This window comes from Peromyscus californicus, unplaced genomic scaffold (assembly GCF_007827085.1).
Source record: "Peromyscus californicus insignis strain IS unplaced genomic scaffold, ASM782708v3 Scaffold_24__1_contigs__length_46423439, whole genome shotgun sequence".
Lineage (NCBI taxonomy): Eukaryota > Metazoa > Chordata > Mammalia > Rodentia > Cricetidae > Peromyscus > Peromyscus californicus.
In genome coordinates, this window is record NW_026294535.1 from 44474018 (window position 1) to 44488755 (window position 14738).

The 14738-nt window shown below is 47.6% G+C and overlaps 1 protein-coding gene across 1 annotated transcript; it reads left to right on the forward strand.

Annotated features, from left to right (window-relative positions):
- The first annotated feature begins 8498 nt into the window (after nt 1-8498).
- Mip (major intrinsic protein of lens fiber) lies at nt 8499-14642 on the forward strand. The gene is given in 5 exon segments (XM_052753791.1): nt 8499-8710; nt 8712-8906; nt 9876-10040; nt 10456-10536; nt 13667-14642. Coding segments are annotated over 5 exon segments (792 nt in total). The 5' UTR covers nt 8499-8545; the 3' UTR covers nt 13853-14642.
- The last annotated feature ends 96 nt before the right edge of the window (nt 14643-14738 follow it).

A 14738-nucleotide genomic window follows, 5' to 3' on the forward strand; every position in this document is an offset into this window, starting at 1 on the left:
TGTGAGCGACCATGTGGGTGCTGGGAATTGAACTCAGTTCCTCTGGAAGAGTAGCCAGTGCTGTTAACCACTGAGCCATCTCTCCGGCCCCCTCGTTTTATTTTTTAAACTACCTTACAAAGCAGTGGGTTTCCATAAGGGTTTTTCCTACATACTCAGTGTTTTGGTTATCCCATCCCATTCCCATGTATATATACATTTCAAGAGAGGGATGTTTATAGATGAGTGCATCCAAGGAGAGTAAGGAGGAGAGTAAATGAATATGCACCCCTGGGGGACAGCAGTATGTGCAGGGACACTACACAATGCTCAGAGCAGGACCTGACCTACAGTGAGTGTTGGTGGGCCTGGTCAGGGGTCGTATGTGACTCCCTAGAAAGGAGAAAAGAGGGCAGGGACAAGACAGACTAATCCCGTGACTACTCTGTATCTTGAATTACATGTTGGATTTCAAAACACATAGGGTCCTGGTCTGATCCAAGTGCTAACTGCAGCCCTCGACTATAGATGGGAGAGGGATGATGAACCGGGAGCTTGGTGATTGTTCTAGACTATGCCAGGAGTCAGCAGTCAGCAAAGCACAACCAGAGAAATCGAGAGAAGGGGGGTGGCCTCAGGAGCCAGCCAAAGGGGCCTTTGTCCTACTGAAACTGTTCACACAATGGAGCTGGGTTACATGCTGACATGGCATGCTGAATGTGGAGCTGGGATAGAGAGAGTCTACATGGTGGAAACAGAAATGAATGGTCACTGTCCCTAAGGACCACATCTCTATTCATGAATATTGAGATCACTAGAGAGGATGTTTGATACACACACATTATGTTAACACATGACTAATTCACACAATTAATTTGCACTTTGATTTAAGATAGCTAACTTAACATATATAGTAGTTGGAGATGTTGCTCAGCCCTGGGGCGGGGGAGGGGGGGTTGAACTGGATTTGGAAGTACACACCTGAAACCCCAGCACTCAGGAGGTTGAAGTAGGAGGACCACAAGCTTAGAATTGCCCTCAGCTGCGTGGTAAGTTGAGCGCCATCCTGAGATATATGAGACATCGTCTCAAAAAAATGTATCTATCATTTAGGCACATCTCATTTGGTTCCCATACTCCTCCCTGCCACAAGCTCAGCAGGTCAGTATTTTATGGAACCCGAACCTGGTTCCTTTGTAGGCACTAAAGACAATGGGTGGCTGGAGAGTGGCTAGAGGAGGGTGGTCCAGCCATCGTGGACCACCTGGGGGTTGCTATGGCAACCGCACAGACCCAGCTATGAAGGAATGAAGACACATAGCTCTGACTGAAGAGTCCTTGAGCTGTACAGAGCTACCCTCCCCCTATCAGTATGGACAGTGCTTCTGCGGCACTCACTCTGTGGGACTGAGAAACGGACTTTCATTCTCGAGCAGAGGAGTAAACTTGGGATGACCAGCCCAGGAATATCCAGCTTTTAGCATCTGTCACCAAGAAATAACACAGGTAAGCGTAGAGACAGATAAAACTGCAAGGTGTTTACCATCACAAGGCATTAATATTTCTGATAAAAGCTGGGCATAGTGGCACACAGCTTTAACCCAACCTCTGGAGACAGAGGCAGGTGTGTTGCTTGAGTTTTCCTGCCTAGCTCACAGTCAGGGCAAATCTCTCTCACCTGCCAGTCCCACAGCTGCTCAGACCCGACCAAGAAAACACAGAGACTTATATTGCTTACAAACTGTATGGCCGTGGCAGGCTTCTTGCTAACTGTTCTTACAGCTTAAATTAATCCATTTCCATTCATCTATACCTTGCCACATGGGTCGTGGCTTACCGGCATCTTCACATGCTGCTTGTCATCATGGCGGCTGGCAGTGTCTCTCTGACTCAGCCTTCCACTTCCCAGCTTTATTCTCCTCCTTGTCCCGCCTACACTTCCTGCCTAGCCAATGGCCAATCAGTGTTTTATTTATTGACTAATCAGCAACACGTTTGCCATACAGAACATCCCACAGCACAGGTGGATCTCAGTGTGTTCAAGGCCAGGCTGGTGTATATAGAGAGCACCAGGGCAGCCAGGGCTACATAGAAAAAAACCTGTCTAAAAAAATAAGAGTTGTGACAAAGGCCAGGCATGCTAGTGCATACACTTGGGAGTCAGAGGCAGGAGGATCATGAGCTTGAGGCCAGCGTCAGCTACACAGCCAGTCTGGGGGTAAGTCTGAGCTACATAAAAGACCTTGTTTCAAATGAACAGTGACTGGAGATACAGCTCAGAGGTGAAGAGCACTTGCTGCTCTGCCAGAGGACTGTGTTCTGTTTCCAGCACCCACGTCAGGCGGCTCACAACTGCCTGAGGCTCTAGCTCCAGAAGATATGAGGCCTCTGGCTCCCCAGGACAACTGCACTCACACATACCTACACAATTAAAAATAATAAAAACAAATCTTTAAAACAAGTGAAAACCTGTAAGACTGGATGCAGTGGTGCCTATACCTAGGAGGTAGAGGGAGGAGGCTAAAGAATTCAAGCCTAGTTAGTTTTGGCTACATAGACATCCTGTCTCAATAAACAAACAAACAAACAAATAAAAGAGACAGAACTGGACATGACTCAGTGGGTAAAGACACTTGTAAACTTGACAATCTGAGTTTACTGCATAGAATCCATATAAGGATGGAAGGAACAACTCCACGAAGTTGTCCTCTGACCTACACACACACACACACACACACACACACACACACACACACACACACACACACACACACAAACACGCACTGCATGCACACACACCACAATAATAATAATAAATAAAACATAAAAAAGACATAATTATTTTGAAATTACCCAGTTTTATTATCTCACAAACGCTTTCTCTTCTTCAATAGTTTCTAATAAAAAGGAAAACTGGAGGGGCTTAGGCTGGCAGAGTGTTTATTAAGCAGCCATGAAGCCCTGGGCTAGAGCCCCGTGCCACATAAACTGGGGTGTCATACTCTCCTTCCTCCGGTTGAGGTCCTTCAGGGGAAAGAGAGTGAGAGAGGATGAGGAGGAGAGAAAATCTGATACAGCCAGGACAGCAAGCTTTGTCTTGCTTCCTTCTCTGGAAGACCTGCAGAGATGGTGGGCATTCTTGTTTGGTTGTCTTAGTTTTCATTTTTTTTCACATTATTTAAAATAAATAACGGGGAAGGTACAAACCGTCGCATCCATGTGGAGATCGGAGGACAACTTGCTGGAGTCGGGTCCCTTCCTTCACCTACACATGAGCTGCAGGGATCAAGGTTAGGAAGGTCATCGGCTTGGAAGCAAGCGTCTCCACACACTGATCCATCCGAAGGACCAGAGGATCTTGGGAGAGGCAATCCTCGAGGCCCCATGCTTTGAGGGCTGCTGCTGGTGAGGCTGGCACAGATGTTCAGTGAGGTCAGTCGGACATGGAGAAGTCCAGCTGTGACTCTGCCGGAGGTCTGTGCCCAACACTTGACCGTGTGCAGGGGAGGCTTACGTTCTGAGCCAGAGTGCAGGACAACCTGGCCTCAGTTCCTTTACCCCGACACTACTCTAGGTGGCTGCAGCCAGCTGCCCCCGCTCATCCCCTTGAATAGGATGGTGACGCTGAGCCGGTACCGAGGCTAGCTGGTTAGCAGGACTTTAAGGAATAAACAGACAGAGAAGACTGCCGCTCGGCCAACCTCTCAGTAAAGCACATTTGCTGTGAAGCGGGTATGTCCATTTCATTAGACTCAGCGGCCCAGGATTCAGGCTGACTTGCTTTATTTAAATCTATCTCCGAAAGCTTCCTAGGTGGGTTGCATTAGTTAACTGCCTGTCCCAAGACAAAACCTCGAGACAATATTTTGTGACAGGAAAAGTGTTTATTTTTAGCTCGTGTTTCTAAAGGTTCCAGTCCAAACCTGACCCAGGTCATCAGGCTTGGTGGCAAGCAACTTAAGCCCTGGAGTCATCTTACTGGTGTCTCCAGTTATGATTGAAAGATGCTGGCTCAGAACATAAGCCTCCCCTGCACAAGGTTTGGGCCTCCAGCAGGTGCGGCACATCTACAGGTGAAAATGTATGGCCATGGCCGAGCAGCTGGCTTTTGTCACAAGCCAGAGGGCACAGCCGGAGAGGACGAAGAAACCGGTGTGGGGAAGCCCCCATCGGAGGGCACTCCTCCTTGACCTGAACCTCATACAAGGACAACCTCCTCGGAGCCCACCACCTCCCCCTAGCACCACCCCGGGAAACAAGTCATCTAACCCAGTGGCCACTGCAGGACGCAATTCTTATTCAAGCCATGGCATGGGCAGATGGTGGAGCTTGCAGCCGTGAGAGGAAGGCTGTGTCCTCCCACCCCTGGCCTCACAGGTGAGCAGGAAAAGCCACGGAAGACCAGGCTCTGAGCATGGGGTTTTTCTACATGTTCCGACTGGCATTCACCAGGCTCCCTGTGGCTTCTGGCAGTGATGGAGAAGCAAATGAACCGGGCGGAGGGGTTCCCTGATGGCCGGATCGGTAGCATCGGTGTGATCTCCTGCCCATACCCAGCAAGTACTTGTGCAAGGTCATCAGATTCACTTCTCAAGGGAAGCACAACCTGTTTTCATTGTTTGTTCTTCTTTTTTATTTTTTATTTTATTTTTTTAAGTCTAGGCTAAGGCTGGGTGTAGTGGAATGCACCTAAAAACCCTAGCTACTCTGAGCCTGAGGTCGGAGAATTTTGAGTTCAAGGACAGCCTGGACTATACAGTGGGGTCCCATCTCAAAAATAAATAAAAAACAAACCAACTAAGCTACTAGAAATCAACCAATATGCTAATTATATGTAAATATGTGTAAAGGTTAAGTAACTCTGTAAGCTTATCTCCAATTAGGGTTTTTGTTTAGTTAAGTTTATTTATTACTTATTGTGTGTGTGCCCGGGGCATGTGTGTGGAGGTTAGTGGACAACCTGAACAACCTGAATCGATTCTCTCCTTCCGCTATGTGGGTCTGAGGAATCAAACTCAGGTCATCAGGCTTGGTGGCAAGCAACTTAAGCCCTGGAGTCATCTCACTGGCATCTCCAGTTATGATTGAAAGATGCTGGTATTTAAGTAAACAAGGAGCATCATGTGAAAGGAAGGGGCCTGCGGTTCAGTTATCCATGGAATTGTTAACATTTTTTTTGTCTGTTTGTTTTTTAAGTAATTTATTTATTTGTGTTTTATGTACATTGGTGTTCTGTCTGCACGTATGTCTGTGTGAGGTGTCAGATCCCCTGGGACAAGAGCTATAGACAGTTGTGAGCTGCCATGTGGGTGCTGGGACTTGAACCTGGGTCCTCTGGAAGAGCAGCCAGCACTCCCAACCACTGAGCCGTCTCTCCAGCCCCTGTTGGTTTTTTGAGACAAGGTTTCATTTATAGTCCAGGCAGGTTTCAAATTCATATGTAACCCAGGCTAATCTCACATTCACAAGCCTCCTGCCTCAATCTCTAGAGTACTGGGATTACAGATGTGAGCCTCACATTTGGCTGTTGATATCTGACAAGGGCTAAAAAGGGAAGGTTTTTTGCTGCAGATAAGGAAATCTGACCATTTAGAGATGAGTTAGCCACCCCCCTTCTGTTCCTCTTATAAAGGGGTAGCAGGTTGTGAGAAAATATTTGTGGTGTTAATAGAACCTTTATCGATTGGCTTCTGTGTACTAAGTGTTTTGCTCTGTGTGAGACACTTTACTTTCTTTTTAAGCTATAATATTTATTTGAGGAAGAAGATACTGAGCCCCAAGGAGCTTATATTAAATGGATTCAACAGAAATTTATGTCTCTCTCTTTTTTGTTTTTGTTCTTTTTTTTTTTCAAGACAAGATTTCTCTGTGTAGCCCTGGGTGTCATGGAACTCTCCCAGGAAATCAGATTGGCCTCCAACTGCCTGCCTCCTCTGCCTCCTGAGCGCTGATCAAAGATGTGCGCCACCATCGTCCTACGTATTTATTTGTTTATTTATTTTGCGATAAGGTCTCACTATGTATCTCCAGGTCTTGCTTTGAATTCAAAATCCCCCTGCTTCTATCTCCCATGTGCCAGAACTACAGGCACATATCAGTGCTATGCTTTCCTCTTTGTGTGGTTTTATCTCAGCTGTATGTATTCTGAAAAATGCATTTGTACTTTATAGGTAAGTGCTCTAGCAACCAGATCACATCCTCACCCATTTTTTTACATTTATAAAAAGATTATCCCTATATATATACATATATATACATACATATATGTATATATATTTCTTTTTTGTTTTGTTTTTGTTTTTTTTAAATATTTTATTTATTATGTATACAGTGTTCTGTGTGTATTCCTGCACACTAGAAGAGGGCACCAGATCTCATTGGGTGGTTGTGTGAGCCACCATGTGGTTGCTGGGAATTGAACTCAGGACCTCTGGAAGAAGAGCCAGTGCTCTTAACCTCTGAGCCATCTCTCCAGCCCCATATATATATATGTCTTTTAGGGTTATTTATTTCATGTGTCTGAGCATTCTGCCTGTGTGTGTGCGTGTGCACCACAGATGTGTCTGGTGCCTCCGGAGGTCAAAAAAGGCATAGATCCCTTGGAACTGGAGTTAGGGATGGTTGTGAAGCCATCATGTGGATGCTAGGATTGGGACCTCCATCCTCTTCAAGACAACAAATGCTCCTAACCTCTGAGCCACCTCTCCAGCCCCTATCTATCTATATCTATACCTATATACCTACATCTATATTTCTATAGATAGAGAGAGATATAGATTGAGACCATCTTCCTATATAGCCCTGGCTAGCCCGGTGCTTGTTATGCAGTTAGTCTAGGTTGGCCTTGATCCTGAGGCTTAAGGCTTGGGCACTGTCACTCTTGGCAGAGGGAGTCCTTGAGGCCTCATGACCCCGGTAGGAGCTCCATGCCAGGCACAAGTCTCTCATTCCGTGTGACTGACCCTGGCTTTGAGCATGGGTGGGGGTGAGCCTGGCACAGATGCTTGAGGTGAGATCCTCATGCCTTAACTTCCATGGTTCTGGGATTATAGGCATGTACCCTCCATCGTACCTGCAGATGGACAACCCCCTGGAACTTTTAGAAACTATTTTGTTGCTAAGATTTATTCTTATTATTGAGTGCCACTGACTATTATTAGCTCCTGTTGACGTTTGAATAATATTCCTGTCACTATCTACTACACCACCGTTTGTCAGTTCACTCTCCCGCTGGCCAGTGTCTGGGCTGCTTTTGCTTTTTTTGCAACTGTGAACAGCTGCTCTTGTACATATCTGCTGGTGTGTCTGTAGAAGAGTTTCTCTTGGATATATACATGCAATTCTCGGGTCAAAAAAAACGCATGTTTGTTGGTTTTTGCACGTGGTACCGTACTATGTATCAAAGGGTCTGTCTTAACTTACACTCTAGCCAGTACTTGTAACTTTCTGTCATTTTGTGTCCTCTCCCACACCTGCCCCAACATGTGCTACTAAGGTCTCTACCCTTACCCTTGATGTGTTTACCCTTGCTCCTGTCTGAGGATGCTTTCTGGAAGCAGCACAAACTCTCTGTTTCCCGGGGTTGACAGAGGTGACCTGAATCTAGAGGCATCACTGGGTGAGAAGCAACATACGTTACAGGTCATGAAGTCAGGAGACTTGAGGAGCTCCTGGAACATTATAGAGTCAGAGGGTGCTGTTTCTCCTGAGTCAGTCCCTCTGAGTGCCTGTGACCTCAGCATCTCCTGCTGAGTTAGAGTCCTTCCACCCACAGACACTGTAACATTTTCCCCATCCAACCTCAAACTGGATATTGCAGGACAGAAACACAACTGACCTCTTTCCTCCTCGGACCCCCAACCCCACTTTCAGCTTACCCTTCCTCTTGCTCTCTCTCTGGTTTAAAAGGGCAGGCTGAGGGTTTGGAAAGGGAGGTGCTGGCACGGGTTGGGGGTAGGGAACCCGGGGCTCGAGAAAGCCAGACACAGCAGAACTATTCTGTTCCAGAGCTGCAGGGTCCACAGATTCCAGTCCAAACCAGCCAATAGGAGAAGGCCCTCTAATCCTAGGGAACTAAAGAATTCTCTTCAGTTATTCAATTTCCCTGCTGTACCCCACTCCTTATCCCCACCCCCACCTTAACCCTGATAGAGTCAGAGGAGCCTGAGACCCCCCCCAGGAGCGAGCCTAGCCCATATCCTGCGAAGTGATCTCAACCTGAGTTCCAAGAAATTTGAGGAATGTTCTAAGCCAGATGTCAATAAGGACTATGAACCCCAACTTTGACATAGACAGACTGACTGTTCCAGTTCTCCATCCATGAACCCCATATTCCTGGCCCCCTGGCTCATCCCCCAGATGGGTAGGGAAAGGAAAATCCAGCCTCTCCATCATATGTTTGGTAATGGATTCAGACATCCACAGCCGTGAAAGGGTTAAGAGGCAGAACCAGTTATCTCAACCCGCCCCTCCCAGGGATTAAGAGTCCTCTATAAAGGGGACTGTCCACCCAGGCGAGTCCAGGGGGTTATTAGGGACCCAGGCACTGTGCCCACCCCCCACTGCCATGTGGGAACTTCGGTCTGCCTCCTTTTGGAGGGCCATATTTGCTGAGTTCTTTGCCACGCTGTTCTATGTTTTCTTTGGGCTGGGAGCCTCACTGCGTTGGGCCCCGGGACCCCTTCATGTCCTGCAGGTGGCTTTGGCCTTTGGCCTGGCCCTGGCTACATTGGGTGCAGACGGTGGGTCACATCAGCGGAGCCCACGTCAATCCTGCAGTCACTTTTGCCTTCCTTGTGGGCTCCCAGATGTCCTTGCTCCGCGCCTTCTGCTACATGGCAGCCCAGCTTCTGGGAGCTGTGGCTGGAGCAGCTGTGCTGTACAGTGTCACCCCGCCGGCTGTCCGAGGAAACTTAGCACTCAACACGGTAAGGGTGGGCTAAGGGGCGGGGGGCGGGGCGGGGGAAACATGGTGTCTTAATTGTTGCTCTAGCGCTTGCTCGTGTGTGTGTGTGTGTGTGTGTGTGTGTGTGTGTGTGTGTGTGTGTGTGTGTGTAGGAGCAATGAGTGCTTTGGAGGGGAAAGGAAGGCATAGAGCCCTCCATGAAGGGTCAAGGAAGTTGAGTTCAGATCGCAGCGTTCCTTCCAACTCTATTTAGGTTCTTTTGCTGTTGTTGCCGTGAGCTGGGGGATCTGGTCCCCACCTTCCTATGTAGCCAGAGATACTCCTCCTGCCTCTACCCTCCAAGTGCTAAGATTACAGGCACGCCCAAACACAGCCATTCTGTGTGGTGCTGGGAATAGAACCCCAGGCCTCGTGCATTCTAAGCAAGTAATACCAAATGTGCTTCATCTTTCTTCCTTCCTTCCTTCCTTCCTTCCTTCCTTCCTTCCTTCCTTCCTTCCTTCCTTTTTCTTTCTTTCTTTCTCTTCCTTCCTTCCTTCCTTCCTTCCTTCCTTCCTTCCTTCCTTCCTTCCTTCCTTCCTTCATTATGTACACAGTGTTCTGCCTGTATATATGCCTGAATGCCAGAAGAGGGCACCAGATCTCATTACAGATGGTTGTGAGCCACCATGTGGTTGCTGGGACTTGAACTCAAGACCTCTGGAAGAGCAGCCAGTGCTCTGAACCTCTTGAGCCATCTCTCCAGCCTCCTTTCAAGTTCTTAAGGCGATTTGTTTTACTTTATAGAACCTCAGTGTCCTCGCCCATGTGAGTAAGCACAAGCATTTCCAAACAGCAACCAAGACTGTCAGGAAAGACTAAGACAGAAATACCTGGGCTGGAGGGTTACACACCCTTCCTGCCCCAGGAGCTGGACTAAGAGGATGCCTGCTTGAGGTGGTAACAGCGTGGCGGTTCTAACAGTTGCCTCCCTTCCTCCCCCTGTGACCAGCTGCACGCTGGGGTCAGCGTGGGCCAGGCCACCACTGTGGAGATCTTCCTGACGCTGCAGTTCGTGCTCTGCATCTTTGCCACATATGACGAGAGGCGGAACGGCCGCATGGGCTCTGTGGCCTTGGCGGTTGGCTTCTCCCTCACCCTAGGGCACCTCTTTGGGGTAAGCAGAAGAGGTGGGAAACTTCTTACTCAAGGATTATAGGGACCCCCAAAGTGTTACCAACCCATAAGGGTTCTTTCTTCCCTACTCCGTTTTAATCACGGGTATTATCCACCCTTTTCATTATCAATTGGCACAAAGGGATCAACTTTCTTTTAACTACTCTAATCTTCTTGACTTCAGGGTGGAAATGCACACATCATGGGTAGAACTGGGTTGTTCTTCTGGGTCCATAGGTCTGTCCCCAGACAGAATATCAGCGCCACTATCCACTGTGGAGGGTTATGAAACTGGTCCTGCCCCGTCTGCTGCTGGCTGGAGACAAGCTACCAGCTCTCACTGGCAATGTGGGCTGTAGGGAGAGGAGCTGGAAGGTCGGGGTGGGAAAGTCTCAGCATCTCTGTGTCTTTTGCAGATGTATTATACAGGTGCAGGGATGAATCCTGCCCGCTCGTTTGCTCCAGCCATCCTCACCCGGAACTTCAGCAACCACTGGGTAAGTAAGTGTACAGGGTAAGAAGAGCATAGAGCACTTTTGGCGGACTGGACTGCAGGTTGCATTCCATCAGGGCGTGTTGGCTGCTCTGCCAGCATGCAGCTCAGGAGAATGTCACGGGCCTTGGCGCACTTGCATGTGTACATTGCATTATTTTGTCAAAAAGAGAAGCTCCAGCTGGGTGTGGTGATACCTGTGGTGCCTGTAGTTCTGGCACTTGGGAGGCTGATGCAGGAGGAGTATTTGAGCCCAGAAAGTTGGAGCTAGCATGGATGCCACAGCAAGACCTCATTTCTGAAACAAACAGACGGGAGGGAGGCTCTTGCTCCCGCTGGCCTTCTCCTGTTGGCAGGGGGTGGGGGGCTTTTTAACTGAGTACCCACCGGATGCGAGAAGCTATTGGATAGTCAGCTACATTTAAGACAAAAACTTCTGGTTCCAGAAGTCAGAGTGTATGCGTCCCCTCGGCCAGCAGCACCTTAGTTCTACTTTATTAGTATCATATGTGAGTCTGACTAATAACTCATTCTTTGCCTCTGTTCATCAATTACAGAGTAATATATATATATATATATAATTTATATAATTATATAAATGTGACAGTTATCTTTATAAAGCAACTAGCACAGATTCTGGCATGGAGTAATCTTCAGTAAATAATGGTAATGCTTTTGTTCCCTTGGGCATATGCAAGATAAGCATGAAAACAGTTCAAAAGAACCTACCGAGATGTACAGCCATTTCCACAGCAGCATTAGTTACAAAAGGCAAGAGGTAGAGGCAACCCTAATTCCCCTTGCTAGATGAGTGGAAAAATCAAACGTGGCCTATGTGGACATGGAAGTTATGATATACTATAACCTAAACCTCAAGGACATTATACTAAGTGAAACTGCCTGTCACCAAAAGATAATTCTTACACAGTTCTAGTTACACGAGGCGGAATATTCACGTTCATTCAAATAAGCCAACGCGGTGGTACAAACCCACATTTCCAGCACTTGGGGGGTGGGAGGAACATCCTAGTCTGAGGTCATCCTAGGCTACACAGCAGTTCAGGGCCAGCCTGTGCTATATGACATCAAAAAGAGGCGGAGAAGGGGGTGGAGGAATGGGAAAGAGTGGAAAGAAAGAAGGAAAGAAAAAGGAAACACAAACAGGAAGTCGAAGTGTGGCTGTCAGGGGCTGGAATGGAGTCAGATAGGCAGTTTAATGGCTATATCGTTTTATATTTTACAAACTCAAAAACTCCTGGAGATGAGTTACACGACAATGTGAATATATTTGACACTATTGAGCCACGCTCTTAAAAATATAAACAAGCGCCGGGCGGTGGTGGCGCACGCCTTTAATCCCAGCACTCGGGAGGCAGAGCCAGGCGGATCTCTGTGAGTTCGAGGCCAGCCTGGGCTACCAAGTGAGTTCCAGGAAAGGCGCAAAGCTACACAGAGAAACTCTGTCTCGAAAAACCAAAAAAAAAAAAAAAAAAAGTAAACAAGCAGGCAAATCGGCTCGTGCTAGTCACAGCACTTAGTAGGACAGCCTGGGAGAATCGCCTTGACACCAGCTTGGGTTACGGAGTGAGACCCTGACTCAAAAATATACAGTTCTGCAGAGCCTGGAGTGTGTGCCGTTAATCTCAGCACTCAGAGGCAGAGGCAGGCGCATCTCTGAGTTTGAGGTCATCCTCATTTACAGAGCAAGTTCCAGGACAGCCAGGGCTACACAGAGAAACTCTGCCTCAAAAAACAAAAACAAACAAAACACAGTTCTGGGGATGTTGCTCAGTGGGTACCACACTTGCCTGACAAGCACAAAGCCAAGTTCACTCCCCATCACTGAATAAACCTGGATAGTGGTACACGTGTGTCATCCCAGCACTTGGGAGGATCAGAGGATTAGGAGTTCAAGGTCATCTTCAGTTACATAGCCAGTTTAAGGTCATCTTGAGGTCAATGAGATCCTGTATTCGGTAACAAACAAACAAAAACCAGACAATATTTAATAAGGTAAGTTTTATGTTATAAAGGGCATTTTAACCACATTTACATTTTTCTAAGAAGTATATAAGCTAGTTGAAAATAACAACAAAGAGAATATATGCTAAGGAGGTATAGGTAAAACAGACAAATAAGAAAAGAAAATGACCAGGCAGTAGTGGTGCACGCCTTAATCCCAGGCAGAGGCAGGTGGATCTCTGAGTTCGAGGCCAGCCTGGTCTACAAAGCAAGTTCCAGGACAGCCAGAGCTACACAGAGAGACCCTGTCTCTTGAAAAACTAGAAAAAAAGAAAAAAGAAAGGAAATAAATGGTTAGTGAAACAGAAGGAAATGACAATGTACAGACAGTAGAGTCTAGATAGTTTTGTTCTGTTTGTCAAGACAGGGTTTCTTTGTAGCTTTGGAGCCTATCCTAGAACTCTGTAGATCAGGCTGGCCTCAAACTCACAGAGATCCACCTGCCTCTGCCTCCCAGAGGCATGTGCCACCACCACCCAGCAAGTCTAGATATTTTTAGAAACAATATTATTTTATTTATTTTTTGTTTTATTTTTATTTATTTATTTTTTTTGTCGTTATTTGAGACCAGGTCTCACTATGTAACCTTGACGGCCTGGAACTTGCTATGTAGACTACGCTGGCCTTGAACTCTCATAGATCCACTTGCCTTTGCCTCCTTAGTGCTGATGTTAAAGGTGAGTACCATCATGCTAAGCTATATTTTATTTTTTTAAATATATATAGGTATTTTGCATGTATGTCTGTGTGCTACATGCCTGCCTGGTGCCCCCCAGTGGCCAAAACGAGCATTCAGACCCCCTGGGAACTGGAGTTACAGATGGTTGTGAGCAGCCATGTGGGGTGCTGGGAATTGATCTTTCGTCCCACGCAAGAGCAGCAGGTGCTCTTCACCAACCACTGAGCCATCTCTCCAGCTCCGTGGAGTCTAGATTGTTAAAACCAACCAACCAAGTGGGTTGGCTGCTTTGCACAGTGCAAGAGCGTGTGTTCAACACACACGTGTCCACACACAGCAGCACCGACAAAAACCTGCGTTGACGTCCACTTACCAATGCCCAACTGTGTGGGACAAGTGCTGAAGCCTGAGCATACCTTCTCTCTTCCCACAGGTGTACTGGGTGGGCCCGATCATCGGAGGGGGCCTGGGCAGCCTCCTCTATGACTTTCTCCTCTTCCCCCGGCTCAAGAGTGTTTCTGAGAGACTGTCTATCCTCAAGGGAGCCAGACCCAGTGACTCCAGTGGACAGCCCGAGGGTACAGGGGAACCTGTAGAACTGAAGACTCAGGCCCTGTGAAAGATCCAACTGGGGAGAGGAGTGGAATGCTTCTGGGTTTCAAGGAGGGGCCGAGCCAGCCCTTGGATGGAGAAAGAGACTGTGGGGAGGGGCATGTACTTCTTTATTTTTTAACTTATGTGTGTTTTTCATTTTTCTCTTTTGCCGTGTGAAATCTTTCAAGTTGCATTCACGATCTGGTTGGTGCAAACTTCCCTTCCTCCCCACCCCAGCTCCCTTCGCCGTGCGTGCGTGACTGTTCATATGAATGTGGCTGCGTGTGGCTGCGTCTGAGTTTGGGGACACGAAAGCTAGGGAAAGAAAAAGAGGTGTCGACATGTTATGCCCCTCCCCCAGCCCAGTTCGGTGACCGCAGAGAATCCAAGACCTTAAGTCTCCGGCCTTTACCCTGCTTCCCGTCAAGTGTGTGGATCTTGATTTTTGAAGGATCAGGGGAGAGGGGATTCACTCCTCTCAGGAAGCAGACAGACAGAAAGGGGGAGGCAAGGCATTCCAGGGATTGGGAGGATGGATTCAGGGAGGTGGGTGGAAGAGGAATTGGAGATTTTATTTCCAGATCACTAGGCAAATAAACCTAAAAGCTTTGAGGGAGTTGATGGGAGAATATAGCCTACTTATCTCAGGGATACTTGCCCCAGAGACTGGGGCAGAAGGAGCTCTGAGAAAAGTAAACAGGGGGCTTGAGTTGTTCTGTAAAGCCACATAAACCTGTCTACATCCACTGGCTGGGTTGCGTGTTCATTCAGAGGCCTTGGACCGGAGGGACCTTCCAACCGAAATAGGGGTTGGGTAAAAGCCTAGAGTCTAGAAAAATGAAGTGGTTTAAAAGGCCCGCCTAACAGCCCTTTGCAAATGGTACTGAAGCCCCAGAATCGATGTCTGAGAC